The sequence below is a fragment of the Pristis pectinata genome, chromosome 30 (assembly GCF_009764475.1).
Source record: "Pristis pectinata isolate sPriPec2 chromosome 30, sPriPec2.1.pri, whole genome shotgun sequence".
NCBI lineage: Eukaryota > Metazoa > Chordata > Chondrichthyes > Rhinopristiformes > Pristidae > Pristis > Pristis pectinata.
The window spans coordinates 8,869,520-8,884,947 of record NC_067434.1 but is presented as its reverse complement, the minus strand read 5'-3'; the positions used below and the strand labels follow the sequence as shown (position 1 = coordinate 8,884,947).

At 38.8% G+C, this 15,428-nt stretch overlaps 1 protein-coding gene across 1 annotated transcript; it reads left to right on the top strand.

The window, feature by feature from the left end:
- The first annotated feature begins 8,145 nt into the window (after nucleotides 1–8,145).
- Nucleotides 8,146–11,749, top strand: LOC127584567 (steroidogenic acute regulatory protein-like). The gene is made up of 7 exons (XM_052041340.1): nucleotides 8,146–8,209; nucleotides 8,400–8,513; nucleotides 9,130–9,275; nucleotides 9,890–10,048; nucleotides 10,155–10,339; nucleotides 10,436–10,529; nucleotides 11,625–11,749. The coding sequence occupies exons 1-7, from the start codon at nucleotides 8,146–8,148 to the stop codon at nucleotides 11,739–11,741; spliced, it is 879 nt and encodes a 292-aa protein (XP_051897300.1). The 3' UTR covers nucleotides 11,742–11,749.
- The last annotated feature ends 3,679 nt before the right edge of the window (nucleotides 11,750–15,428 follow it).

Genomic DNA, 15,428 nt, shown 5'->3' with positions numbered 1-15,428 from the left:
TGAAGTCAGTGACCAGCTCCATCATTTTGGTGACATTGAGGGAAGGGTTGTTGTCTTGACACCATGTCACTAGGCTCTCTGTCTCCTTTCTGTACTCCATCAGATTACACAAGATCAGGATGTCTGAATATTTACATCACAGTCTTTAACTGCACCAATCATCTTTTCCCACCTACTTCCACCACCCCCATTCCCGATTGATCAGGACCCGATCTTCAATTTTCCTGAATGTTCTGAGGAGCCAAAGCTCTACAGGTTCTGTCAAGCACCCAATTTGACCCTGTGATCCCTAGAGATCATACCCACACCATCTGTCTGGGCTCCTAAGCCAGCAATTAGCCTAAAGCTCCCAATGGAAGACAAACTCCCATTCCAGCCAAAGTTTGTGCCCTCATTCCTGAAGATTCCCTCTCCAACCCCAGGGCTGATCCATCCAAGCAGCAGGTCCCAGTCTTCACTCTCAGAATTCTGATGCCAAGCCCTGAACCTTCCAGGTGAACTCCCCACTCCTCAATAACTAATCTTCCTTGGCGGGCTAGGACCTCTTCATTACCTGCCTGCTGGTACTCCCTCCCAACATCCCCAACTGAACCCAGCCGCAATAACAAGCAGCAGAGTTTTGATTGTGAATGTGTGCAATATCTATTCAGTTCTACCCAAGCTTTGAGCCTGGGTACCTAGAACATTTTCAGTGGAAGGCTCTTGGTTGTTAGTGACCCAATGTGCTGTCTAGCAAACCCATATGGGTGCCTAGGATATGCTGGGTGGTATTCTTAAGCATCCACTATCCCTGTCCGATGATGCAAGAACAGGATTAGAAGAATCCTGCCCTGTTGCAGTTCATTTTACAGAAAGTACCCATTGCTTTCAAAGTGTGCTGGTGTTGGAGGGAATGAATATTAAAGATGGTGGATGCTAATCAAGAGTGGTCTGCTTTATTATGGATGGTGCTGAGTTTTGGAAATTGAAAATCCAGGAAGACGGAGAGCATTCCATGACAATCCTGCCTTAAGGCATGATATTGGGATCCAGAAACCAAGAATCCTGCAATAGAATACGGAACCTGATCCTTTACTAACCACAAACACCTCAAAAATCATCCCCAGTCAGTAGTACTAAACATGCTGTAGCAGTTGCATGCTCCAGAAAAATTGCTAGTTGAATTATGTTTCTTGAAAAGATGACCACACAAGTATTTGATAGTAATATCATTAAATGGCAATGTGGCTTTAACTTTATAATATTGTACATAGTCATTGCTTTGTGTTGTTCAAATGTTACTAGGCACTTACCAACCCAAAACTGGACACTGTCCAAGTCTGTGACATGTATACCAATCCTGCCTCATCTGGTATAATTTTCAGGTACATACCAGAGATTTTATGACATTGGAAGTTTCAGGGACACACATGACAAGAACTGAACAGGGAATGAGACTAATGGGATTTCCCTTACAGAAGGTTGGTTTGGGCTCTATTGGAGGAATGATATTCTTCCGTGTTGCCATCTTTATTATGATTCTATGGCTGGTACTATTCGAGGGACACAGTTCTATGCTTCTCTGTTAATGAGTTATTCACTTGGCAACGATGGAGGACTGGTGTATACATTGATCTACGGAGTTACAGATTGTGGAGGGTCACAACTTGGTTACTTCTGATGGCCAAGTTGCTTCATAGATGACCAGTTTGTAGCTGCTCTGTTCTTATTTGGTTTGGTAGCTGTGTCTCAGTGCTCATCCTCTGTGAAGAGTGGGTTTTCGCAGTGACCATGAAGTGGTTAGTCCTGCTATCTTGCACTCTGGTGTGGGATCAAAGCCATAAATAGATGAATTTCCAACAATCTGATTGCTTCAGTTACTTTGACTGATTTCTAGATTTATTTATTTTACATGGAATTTAAGTTTTAAAGTTGCTATGGTAGGATTTAAACTCAGGTTTCTACTGGATCATCAGCCTAGATTTCTAAATTAGTAACATAACCACCAATGACAATGTACAAATGTCAAAATTATTAGTATTAACAATGCCACTAATTAGCTATTATCTTAACTAGTTGTCTGTTTTTTCAAGAGGATATTTTCATTTCCGGCTATATACATACTATTTGCTCTGAACTAACTGTATGCTTAATAGCTGTAAGATTGTATCTCATTCTGCCTCTACAGTTCCTTCAGCTTGAAGGCTATTTGCTCATTCACTACCTCTCTTCCGTTTCACATGAGAACAATCTAGTTATTGTTTTTCAAACTTCAAAGTAGAAAACATGGAAACCATCTGGAGTTTACAAAACTATGGCAAAGCACACAAGGCTCAAGTGCACTTGGTGCTTTCAGGCTTTTGCATCGATGACGTTGGAGTCAGTTTCTTAAATACTATAAAGAATCACAGAAATCTTGGCAAGCACTGTTCTCGAATGTGAGTTCAAACCTCTAAACTTAATCAAATCTTCACTGATTGCAAAAGTATATTTCCCAAACAGTCTATTGTTGAGACTACACAACATTTTAACTATTAATTTTGACTGCAAACTTTTACTTTATGATGCAATTATATTTTAAAACAAACTATTAAAATATAAAACATATAAAGTTAGCAAAAACAAGTCTAGGGTATTGTTTAGTTAAGTAGTGTATAAATATTAAGGCTAAACAAAGCTCAGTGATGATTTTAAGGTTGGGAAAGGCCTGGAAGGCATTACTTGATAAAGGTGTTGCTTGATATGGGAGAAAAATTACAGAAGGTTCTAGATTTGATTCTGGCATTGATACCTACGCTCTGATGTAATTCAGAGTGGCAGTTCCAATATCATAAATTGGCCTCAATGACCCCAGAAACATCCCTTAGCCCAAGGAGAAAATAAGCAAAGACCATGAATTGCAACCCAGTGACCTTTGCCAGAAACTTCCTGTGTACAACTGTCCTTGGCTGGATTAGAGGCTGTTGGCTTCGAGATCCAGAGTTTGCGACTCTCACCCTGACACTGGACAAATCCATGAGAGTGTTCTGCTTATGCAACCCTTGGTTCCCCATCTCTTCCACAGAGTCTTTTCATGAGTTCCCTGCTTTTCATTTCCATCCTTCCATCACCCCAGTGCTTTCTTTTCCATTTTAAATGGAATATTTAGTTGCCTTCTTATCTCCCACACTCTGTAAAACTCAGTTTGTCCAAAACTCTGCAGCACACTCTCTGCCTTGCACTAATTCTTCCTTGCCCGAACCCCACATCGTCATTGACTCAGTTCATTAAATCTATAATCTTTGTATTTACCTAAAATTCTTCATTTGCTTGTCCCACTCCTGTGTTTGCAACTTCTTCAAGCCTTACATACCCTCCCAGATGCTCACTTCCCGCAGCTCTGAGCTTGGGTACATCCCATCCTTCCAGTATTGTTGGTACAATTTTCCGATAGTTGATCCCTAATCCTTGTAATTCTTCCCCAAACCCAGAAAAAAATCTTTCTACCATTAGAACATTCCTCAAAATTCACCTCTTTAACCAAGTTTTCAATTATCCCTCCTGAGTTAGAGTCATAGAGCAATACAGCATGGATACAGGCCCTTCAGCCCAACCAGTCCATGCCGACCACTGTGCCCACCCAGCTAGTCCTTATTTCCTGTGTTCAGCCCATATCCCTCCAAGCCCTGCCCCTCCATGTACCTATCCAAGTGCTTCTTAAATGATAATATTGTACCTGCCTCACCCACTTCCTCTGGCAGCTTGTTCCATATACTCACCACCCACTGTGTGAAAAAGTTGCCCCTCAGGTCCCTTTTGAGTCTTTCCCCTCTCACTCTAAATCTATGTCCCCTACTCTTGGACTCCTCTACCCTGGGGAAAAGACTGTTACCATCCACATTATCTGCCTCTCATGATTTTAAACACTTCTATAAGGTCGCCCCTCTTTCTCCAAGGAATAAAGACCTAGCCTGGCCAACCTCTCCCTATAACTCAGGCCCTCTAGTCCTGGTAACATCCTCGTAAATCTTTTCTGCACTCTTTCTAGTTTAACCAACTTTCCTATAACACAGTGACCAAAACTATACACAGTACTCCAAGTGCGGACTCACCAATGACATACAACTGCAACAAGGTTCTTCTCACCTTCTCCATATGTAGGACACACTTTGGGATATGTACATATAAAAACACACTATCATGCTAAAAGATGCTGAAGATGCCCTGGCCAACATTTCCTACAACCAATACAACTAAAAATGTTATTTCATCATCATCATACTGTAGGGAGCTTGCTCTGTGCAATCTGTCCTCTATGGTGTCCTACATTGGAAAAGTGACTACATAAGTACTTCAATGGCAATGAAGGACCATTGATGGCCTGGACCATAAAAAGCATTTATAAATCAAAGACGATCTTCCTTCCATTGACCTGGCCCTTAACGGAATGTTTTATGCTACGACTAACATATCATAATTCAGAAAGAAATTAAGTGAAATTTCTCAAAGCACTCTGATAATCTTTGCAGCTCACAGTTTTTTCCTCAGCATCCCAAATACATTCAGTCAGATTACATTTTGCATGTTAAAACCATTGATCATACACATCTACAGCATAGAGATTAAACTTTGAAATCTTTCCTTGAACATTACAAAACTAATTCCACTGCCCCACACTCTCTTTATGGCTCTGTATCTAAAACTGCTTGAAGTATGAATGGAGGCATTAGCCATTTCCTAGAATAAAACAGTGACCACACTTCTTCATTTGCTGAAAAACGCTAGATTCTGAGATTGCAATATTTCAAGGATTTCAAATAAATGAAGAATTAAATACAAGTACGTACTAATAACATGAACTACATGTATTTTAGTTATTTAAATGTGGTGGAGAGCCCATCATTCATCATTTTCTTATGAAAGCTATCTTACATCTTTCTGAAGAGATAATCAACCATTACCTAAGATTAGGGTCAATAGATTTAATACCAGCATTGTAAATGTGTTAGTCCAATTTATTGTGGAGATCCTTCAACTGTTCCATAACTTTTTCTGAACACTTAGAAACAAACATTTAATACAAACATGCAACAAGTTATTCTGAAAATGGTAATTAAATGTTAGTTAATAATTTATTATTTATTTGAGCATATGATGTATAATAAAGCCAGTATTTACTGTACTCTGAACAGGGGGCATGTGAGCGATTTCAAAGGGTAGTTAAGAATCAATCATGTTGTTGGGGGTCTAGTGTCAGAGGCTAGACTAGAGAAGGGCAGTAGATTTCCCTCCCCAAAGGGGATTACTGAACCAGATCATTTTTAAAAAAAGTTCAGTGATTTCATGGTCATAATTTCTGAAACCAGCTTTTTAATGCCAGATTTATTTAATTATTTGAATTTACACCTCCCAGCTGCTGTGAGGGGATTTTTATTCAGGTCAATTGTCCAAATCTTTAGATATTGCTCCAATAACTTCACCACTAAAATGATGATGACGGCTCCAAACACCAGAGATAGAAACACCAGTGGATCATTCTGTCCTGCAAGCCTGGAGCTTCATGTTTTGTTACACTTCTGCTGTCTATTTCTAGCACTGTTTAATATTCATTCAACCTTTATAACATTTCTATTTTTAGCAAATCTGAAATATGTTTTTGAATTTGTGGCCAGCAGCCTTTACTGAGTGAAGTGTCACTGTGTAATGATCTGATGGACTAGCAGTTACTGAGCAGACGGTCCAGACTGATTCAGCTACTGGTACAAGCAGCTACTTGCTCAAAGTATGGATCAGGAGTTTCTTGTAATTTATTGGTTTAGGCACAAGAAATCTGTGAGTACTCATTAACTTTATCACTCTTCCTAGCAGCTGTTTGACTCTGGAGTTCTATTTGGTATTGAGATGAGCTTCCAACCACGTATACATGTCAATGTCAAGACCACCTTCATACTATCCAGTGCCACTCTGTGCGACACACCTGCTGCTGCTGAAATATACATCACTCTTTTGTTACCTTTGAACTTGACCAATGTAATGCATTCTTGAAATAAATGAGAAAATATTCGAAATACCAGAACCCTGGAGTTCTGACGAAGGGTCCCAGACCTGTAATGCTGACTGTTTTCTTTCCACAGATCCTGCCTGATCGGCTGACGGTTTCCAGCATTTTGTGCTTTTATTTCAGAACTACAAGTTCCCCGTGAACTTGTGCATCAAAAATCCTGTTTCATAAATTCTGTTTGCCAGGACTAGAGGGTCCTAATTATGGGGAGAGGTTGGTCAGGCTAGGTCTTTATTCCTTGGAACATAGGAGAATGAGGGGCAACCTTACAGAAATGTTTAAAATTATGAGAGGCATAGATAAGGTGGATGGTAACAGCCTTTTCCCCAGGGTAGAGGAGTCCAAAACTAGGGGCCATAGGTTTAGGGTGAGAAGGGAAAGATTTAAGAGGGACCTGAGGGGCAATATTTTCACACAGAAGGTGGTGAGTATATGGAATGAGTTGCCAGAGAAAATGGTTGAGAAAAGTACAATATTATCATTTAAGAAGCACTTTGATAGGTGAATGGAGGGTGGGGCCTAGTGGGATATGGGCTAAACACAGCAAATTGGGACCAGCTGGGTGGGCACTGTGGTCACATGGACTGGTTGGGCCAAAGGGCCTGTATCCATGCTGTATTGCTTTATGACTCTAAATTGCACTGGTTCACCTATCACTCTTGTGCTGGTTAACCTGCAGTCCCTCCCAATTAATGAACAGCTGGAAAAACTTAAAATTCTCATCCTCATCATCAAATCCCTTTAAGGACCCCCCCCCCCCTCCATTCCTATCTATGTTAAACTGCCCCTGCCCCCACAATCCAGGATATCTCCACTCTTCCAGTTTTAAGCTTTTGTGGACCCTCAATTTTAATTGCTCTGCCATTAGAAGATATGATTTTAGCTGCTGAGTCCAGAATCATTGGAGCTTCCTGCATAGACTGCTACATCTTGACACCTCCTACCACTCTTAAGATGCTCTAAAGCACTTTGGTTCTAAAGCACTTTGGGATAACTTAAGATCCTGAAAAGTGATTAGATTTTGGTTAACTGAATGAATGTTTTCTTGTTTTGTATATTTAAAAATTTAGTTCCATAAGGCTCCTGTAAAGTCCCTTGAGAAGATTACAAGTACTTTATAAAAGTAAGCTACTATTGATTTAAGCATGTGCTGGAAAAGATCAGATCAGAATAAACACTGACAGGAAAAGCAGTAACTGTACCACCCCCCAGTGGTTAGCTCAAGATATTACAAGTGATTGACATCAAAAATTTGTAAATAGAGTAAGATATGCAGATGCTATTCAGCCAGATATAGTGACATAAAGTATTTTAAACATATAAATAAATTTCAAAAAGACCAGATCTTATTGCTTTATTAAAATCTTTCCTTTGGGAAGCCCTCTTGGATTGACCTACAATTTGTGAATTAAAAAATAATCTACAGGTTACGTCTGTGAATAACCTAGATTAACAACTAAAATTTCAGTTTCTTTGAACTTTTGTTCTAAATATATTTCAGATTTGAAGAAAAAGGCACAAAAAAGGCAACTCAAATTTTGAGCTTTATGAAACACAATTTTAAAATGAATCACACAAGAAAATATTAATTCTGTTATCCACCCAATTAGGTATCAAACTGTGAAATGGTACTTCCGGCAATCCCTGATGGAAATGTGAAGGTGGGATGTTTGAAAGCATAATGACATCTATTGAAAACTCCAGGGAACCATTCACCCATAGTTGGTAATCCTAAATCAGACCAACAGCAGGCTTCCGTCACATCTTATTTCTATTGCCAGGCAGGAACTGCCCATAAACACAAACACTTGAATAGGCTGGTGAACAGTTTAGCGTCAGCCTCCTCCAATAATGATGAAACAATCTGAATAAATGTCTTATGTGCACCAGTGAGTAATTCTTGGTTACACAACACTTTATATTGCTCAAGATCTATCACAAAATGACCTATGATAATGCTGCACTCATCACTCCCTCTGTCGTCCTTGAAGGCTGTATTCAGCTGGTGAGTATCTATCCACACATTCTTATCAGAAACGCTGGCCTTCATACAATAAGTATAAAAGCAGAGCAACTGTACAAATGAAGCACAAGCTCAGGACAGAGCAGGAAATCGCTCAAGAACCATGTTACCAGCAACATTCAAATTATGCTGTGGCATCTCACATCAGCATTTCAAGACCATGATAGGTAGAGTCTTGCAATATGTTTGCAATCAGCTTCTTACACTAAAAACATCAATCATCAAATAATTTTAATCCAGCAATGCAAGTAATGTAGTAAAGCTGTAATTTTAAAGTTAAAAGTGCTGAATGGAATATAAAAGTGGAGGAGACTTTAGTAACTAATCTGCCCATTTCTGATTTCCTTTCTCTTTCAGGATTGAAGAAAACTGCAGTGGTTGCAATTGCACGTGAACTGAGAAGAATGAAAAAAGAAAAATGTCTGCCAAGCATCATTAATCCGCTATCTCAGAAAGGAAAAATTAGTGAAGGTTTGCATCTATTTTGTACACTGTTTATAGTGCTATTAACACAAGACTATATTTTCCATTAAGTGTAACCACACTTTGGTGTTCCTGCCTTTTTAGTGGTTCTGGCAGCAAGGATAGGTATACATCTGAATGCAACCAAAACAGCTCATCGTGGTTTGAAAAATATAGACCAGCTTTCAGCATTACTTGACCAGGGAAGGGATACATTTGATCTGATAGCTAGTGAAAAACTCCTATTTACTGGGTTGATGTATTTGTGTTGGGCAAGGGTATTAAAGGAAATGGAACCAAAGCAATTAGATAGTGTAAACATTTGACAGTAGTTAACTGAATAGCTGACAAAAGCCCAAGGAACCGAATGACCTATTCCTCTCCCTTTGAAAATGCACAAGCTCAGATGAAGGCAAGATCAGATTCTTATCTCTCTGTAGTTCAATTGCCAGAGGCAACCATATTTAGATTTATAGAATCTGTACAGCTTCAGCTGCTCAAGAAATGTTTCTCCTCAAATAAGTCACTACTTAATAAAGGAGAAAGGCATTGGGAAGGAAAAGGGCAGTGAGTTAATAGAAGCATGCAGATTCACTTCTTCATACAATATTTTGTTTTATCACAGCTTTCAGGGTAGAAGATGATAAGCTGAAAAGAAATAGCACTTTGAACACAGAAGAATTGTACTACATTAAGCAAGGGGAAGAAGCTTTACTAAAAGCTCGAGAGATTTTAATACAGGATGCAGGATGGACAACAGAAATCAAAATGGTAATTTTGATGGATTCTTGGAAATGAGTATTAAGTGGAATCTGATAGTTATTGACACCACTGGAGTGATTGAATCAGTTGTACATTAAAGTAAGTTGCTGAGTTCCCTACACCTCCAAGGAGGGTCATGTAGATACTCACACTTGGTGTTCACACTTTTATGATGTAATAGCACTAATTTTAATTTAACTCCTTGGAAAATGGGCTGTAAAGACTATTCTAAGGTTAAAGTATCTTTTGGTATTAAGCACCATGGATTTAAAAGAAGAAAGGCATTGGGAAGGGAAAGGACAGTGAATTAATAGAAACTAAGTTATTATGGTGGCAGTTGGAACTGTTTACAAAATTGGTCCTGTGATGGATAAAAGCCATTTGAGGTCACTTTGTCTACTTGCTATGTTCATTCATGTGTGAAAATGTCAAGTGAGATCAAGACCCCCTTTGATGCTTCCTTGGTTGATTCATTTGCTAACATTTGACACAGGCTCAATGATGAAGAATGGCAGATTGGGTAGAATGTTGGAGAAACAACTAACGCAGAGTTGTTGAGAGGTTAAAGGGGAGGAAACTGTGAATGGGAACCATTAAGCAACAGTTACCTTTTGTTTTTGCAGAAGAATGGTGATAATGTTGTAAGCAAAGTTCTACCTGGAACTGGAAAGGTCTTCAAGTTGGAAGCTGTACTGGATGCAACTGTGGAACATGTGTGTTCTGAGCTGCATGAAAAACTGGAGCAAATGAGCTCATGGAATCCAAGTGTTAAACACATACAAGTAAGTTAATTGGCAATCATTCTGCTTATGCATTGAAATCATACAGGATTGCTTGCCTTGAAAAAAATAATTTTGTCAGATGTTTAACATCAATGTTTGTTTTAAGATCCTCCAAAAAATTGGTGATAAAACCATAGTAACTCATGAAATCATGGGAGAGACAGCTGGAAACATCATTGGACAAAGAGACTTTGTGAGTGTGAGATATTTCTGGAAAGAAGGACCATGTTGTTACTTGGCTGGAATAGCTACAAAATCCAAGTTGATGCCACCACAGAAAGGCTTTGTAAGGTATCAATCAATAGCAGAAAGCTGTTATTACAAGATCTATTGCAAATTGTTGAGAACATGAAACGTGGATTTATAACATATGCTTTCTTACAACAGAGCTGAAATTGGACCATCTTGTATAATATTATGTCCTGCAAGCAACAACAATAAAAAGACTCAATTTATTTGGCTTCTCAGCATGGACCTTAAGGTTAGTTTGTGGCTCTACCTGTATTTCTTCCTCTAGGTTTGTCTCTAACTGCTTTTCTTGTCAGTATTAATAGCATTGCTATGGTTTCTCACCCAAGTGTTTAATCACACTGGCTGGACTATACAAGTCACTTGTTAGAAGGTTGTAGGAACTGTATTCATAATTTTTGAATCAGCAACACAAGTATGAACTGCTGCACAATTTGGTTTAAGCATCTTAAAAGATTTCACCCAGTGTTAATACACCATGGCAGTCTCAGATCTTACCTAATCATGACATCCAAGTTCAAGGAGCAGCCAGCATAGCTGCTACCTCACAGCTCCAGTACCAGGTTTGATCCTGACCTCTAGTGCAGTCTGTGTGGAGTTTGCATGTTCTCCCTCTGATCACGTGGGTTTCCCCAAAGTGCTCCAGTTTCCTCCCACATCCCTAAGATGTGTGGGTTGGTAAGTTAATTGGCCACTGTATGTTACCCCTAGTGTGCAGGTGAGTGATAGAATCCAGGAGGAGTTGATGAGAATGTGGGGAGAATAAAATGGGATTAATGTAAAATAGGTGGTTGAACAATGGTACATGTAACTTCCTAGTGGTTGTGGTCACTGAGTCAGAGCAGAACTTTACATTTAATTTACACTGCCCAGGGCAGAGAACAGATACCAGTTACAGTTCTGGGATCAACTAGCAACCTGGTCTAATGAAAGACTCTGGAACCATCCTGATCTATTTGGCTTGTTATCACATTGACAATCAATTTGACTACACTGCATAGTGCTTGATGTGGAACTCATTACCACAGGGAGTCGTTGAGGCAAATAGTACAGATGAATTTAAGAGGAAGCTAGCCAAGCACACATGGAAGAAAGGAATAGCTGGGTGGAATTAGATTAGAGTCAAGAGGATCCTATAGAACATAAATGCTTGCATAGAATGCTTGAGCTGATTGTGGCATATATCCTATGCAAGGCTACGTAATTTATTTTACAACTGTTATAAATTGAAATACTCTTATTACTATTATTAAATCAATATTTTTTTTCACATACTTGATGTAATGCCAGAACTCTTTCCTTAAAACTATCTGTTGTCTTTTTACAGGGTTGGCTGCCAAAGTCCCTCATCAATCAAGCTCTGTCACAGGCACAGGTGGATTTGCTAAACACTTGCGCTCACAGCTCTCAGCCATTCGTTCTCCACATCCAGTTGAACTTGTAGGGAGGAACAAGAGCAGTACAAATATAAATGGAATCACAAGAAAGCACCTTATAGCTGATTGTTGCAATTCATCAATCAACCAAAGAAATTGCAGAACATTGAATCACAGCTTTGACATTGAATTCTAAAAACACCATTTATATATTCTGCAAAATTTTTCAAATGCAGGCTTGTAAAGCGAGGAAGATAATACTCTGTGAAACTCATTCGAGCATACGTACCACACATCCATTCCATAGCATATCCAAAATATCATATTGCTTCAGTAACTGTGTTAAGATGTCAGAATCTGCGAGTAGCACTTAAAATTCAAGTGAAGCGGCTTCTGACAACTGATGGTAAATGACGGAGAACAAATACAAATCTCGAATGGTAATGTGATTTGCTGCTGTTTTTATGATAATGTTAACTTATTTCCTATTACTTGAAAGGTATATCAGCAAACTGTATGAATTCATAATTTCGTATTTTTAATTTTATTTGTTCAACTATATTAAAAGTTTTATGGATGTTTCTTTTACCACTATTGGCTGAGGTTGAAAATAGTGAAAAACTGAAAAAGTATGTTGATAGCAACATTCCCTAGAATGTAGAATTACTTTTGGCTTTCAACCCCATGAAAATTGACTTAGTAAGCACTAATACTTGATTGTCCACATCCAATTAAGTGTTTTGTTGAGTATCAGTCAACTTTTTTTGTTTCTCAGCATTCTTTTATTCATTCAGGACAAAGATTCCCTAGCTAATGATTCTTCTTTGCAAATCTTTGGTTGCTGTTGAAATGATGTTGACTAGTGAGCCACCTTGGACTGCTAGTTTGCATTATGGTGGTAGTCCTACAGCCCTGTTTTGTAGGGAGAGATTTGTATGGAAACTTGGAGAACTTCCAATGCACATGCTGCCCTTATCCTTCTAAGTGGTAGAGGTCATGTTTGGGAGATGCTGACTTAGGAGCCTTGGTGACTTTCTGAACTGCATTTTAGAAATAAGACAGTAGCTACAGTATGCCAGTGATAGAACAGTGAGTGAAATACCAATCACACATCTTTTTTTACCCCCAGATGATAGCTTATGCTGTTGAGATAGGCTTCCAACTACTACCTGTGCTGTCAACTAAGATCGCCTACATCTACCTCCTAACATTCCATATTCTGCCCCTGCTTTAGTTCATCTAACTAATGAAACCCTCATTGATTCCTATCATCTCTCTTCACTGGACTATTCTGATGTGTTCTTAGCTGGTCTCTACATTATATCCATCGTAATCTTAACTCTCAGCCTTGGTTTTAAATCTTTCTGTTGTCCATTCCCTTCCTATCTCTGTAATTTATTCTAACTCTAAAACCATAGCATCTGCCTTCCTGTTGTTTTGACCTTTTGATTAACCTTAAATTTAATACCTTCACCATTGTAACCCTGTGTCATCTAAAGGTTCAATCTTTCCAGCCTGGAGCATTCCCAGTGCTTTGATTTAAGGCCCAGATAGGAATCAGGCCGCTATCTGGGAATGCCTGAGGCCACATAAATGACTTTGCAGAAGGAATCCAGTGAAAAATTTATCATAATCTTCCTTCCAACTCAATGTGAGCAAGGCAATAAATTAATCCTGCAGACTAACCGTGTTCAAAGGAGGTAACCTAGCCACTCTGAGTGCCAATTTTAAATATCAATACCTGCACCCAAAGTACATCTGATGCACGTCAGAAACAATAGTGTGGGACCATTTTTCAGGCATTGTCAGCAGAAATTCTTGGAGCCATAAGTTCTCTACATAGGTAAATGGGGTATCCAACTCCTGTTTCAGAAACCCTGTCAGACCAATCAGCTGAGGATGACCTCCTCCATTCAAGTGGAAGTTGTTGGCAGCAAACAAGTCTTAAGCAGTGAAATCCACTGAGAGGTTTTTCCTGTTGAAACTATGCATCACTTAACCGTGGTGCCAAGGAGGCAGCAGCTAAAATTCATCCTTTTAAAATGGGCAAAACTCCCTGAGGAGGAAAGAAAGGCATTGGCACCTTGGTTAACTTATGTAATTCAGGTGAAAAAAAAGTACTGGAAGAATGCAGCAAATCAAGCAGCATCTGTGCAAAGGGAAACTAGTTAACACTTCAAGTCAGGGACCCTTCCTAAGAACTGGGGAAAAGTAGAGGGATTTCAGTTTCAATGTGATTGGGGGAGGAGTGAGGTGTACCCAATCCTATAGAGGCAGTAACAGCTGTTTCACATCTGAAAACTGACCCAAAAATAGATAACCACAAGTAAGGTTGTCATGCTCTGCTAAATTAAAAATTGGAGAAGGATCACATCTGGTGGTTTATCATAACTTGAATTCTGACATTGTGTCTGCCAATGAAAATCCAAGAAACCTTACTCATCAATTAAGCACATGTTGGGACACAGTTGGAAATGCAAAAGAATTATATTTTGTTTTAAAAATCAAGCTTGCAAAGTGTAATTGGTTGAATTCTCAGTAGGCCCGAACCTTATTCATGTCAGAAATTCCCAAGGTAGGTCCTACCTACTGGGAGCAAAGATTAATAATTTTGTTGCACAAATGTTCAGTTTATGCCTGAGAAGTTTCCAGGCAGCACTTCACTCAAAAAGCAGATCGACTACCTCAAAATAAGACAGGGAGAAACTCTTATCTTCATATTTGATTAAATCAAGTCCATTACGGAATGCTAAATGCATCAAGTACAGTAGGTTCAATTTAATAAATTTTGTTAATCTAGCACACTCAGGACTTTAGTCGTGCCAGACTGTCAGTGTTCCAGACTACAGATGATATTTCAATTAATACTCTGATACACTTTCAATTCACTTTTACACAATATGCCAATACATTTTCCATTTAAAGTATTGGAAACGCAGCCTGGTGATTTTCAAGGGAGTGTGCAAAACTGAATAAGTTTCAAGGGAGCAGAGGAAGCAGAAACCCGGCATGTTGTAAAGAGCATGGGAATTGGGGCCACAGTGAGTTTAAAGGGAATGCAGAGATGGGGCCACTATGTGCAAAAAGGAGCATGGGAATTGGGGCTCTATTGTGCTAAAGAGATTGTGGGAAACTGGTGCCCTATTGTGTTAAAGGGCGTGCAGGAATGGGAGCTCCAGTGTGTTAAAGGGAACATGTGAATCATGGCCCAGAGAGCCAGCTGCTGAACAATTGAGATTTCTGAACAGACAGCAGATTATTGGAATTTTACTGTACTTTGACATATTTTACAATGATCAGAACTATTAATTTAAAGAATATAGGCAGTAATGTTTATCAGTAATGACTGTAATCAATTGAAATGGATGAGAAGTACACTAAACTATTTTAAGATAATTCAGTCCATAAATGATAAATAGAAGGTAGTATTTACAACAAAACTTTTGACCAAGGTATTGAAATAGCATTTATTACCAATTTTAGCATGACCTATCAGTAAACTAAACAGTGATTTGAGTATGGAAGGAACTTATTTGTGCATATTTTGTGTTAGTTGCTAACCAAATACAATGTTCAAAAATACAATCATGATTTAAATATTTGGAGTGAGAAGAAGAATTAATCAACCCACTAAATGCCGAGTGTACTAATTTCTTTTAACAGTTCTCAGCTACTTCCTGAAGAATACACTGTCACAAAAAGTTGTTACTATCCCAATGAACTGCATTTACACTTAAACAATTAATAGTGGGAGG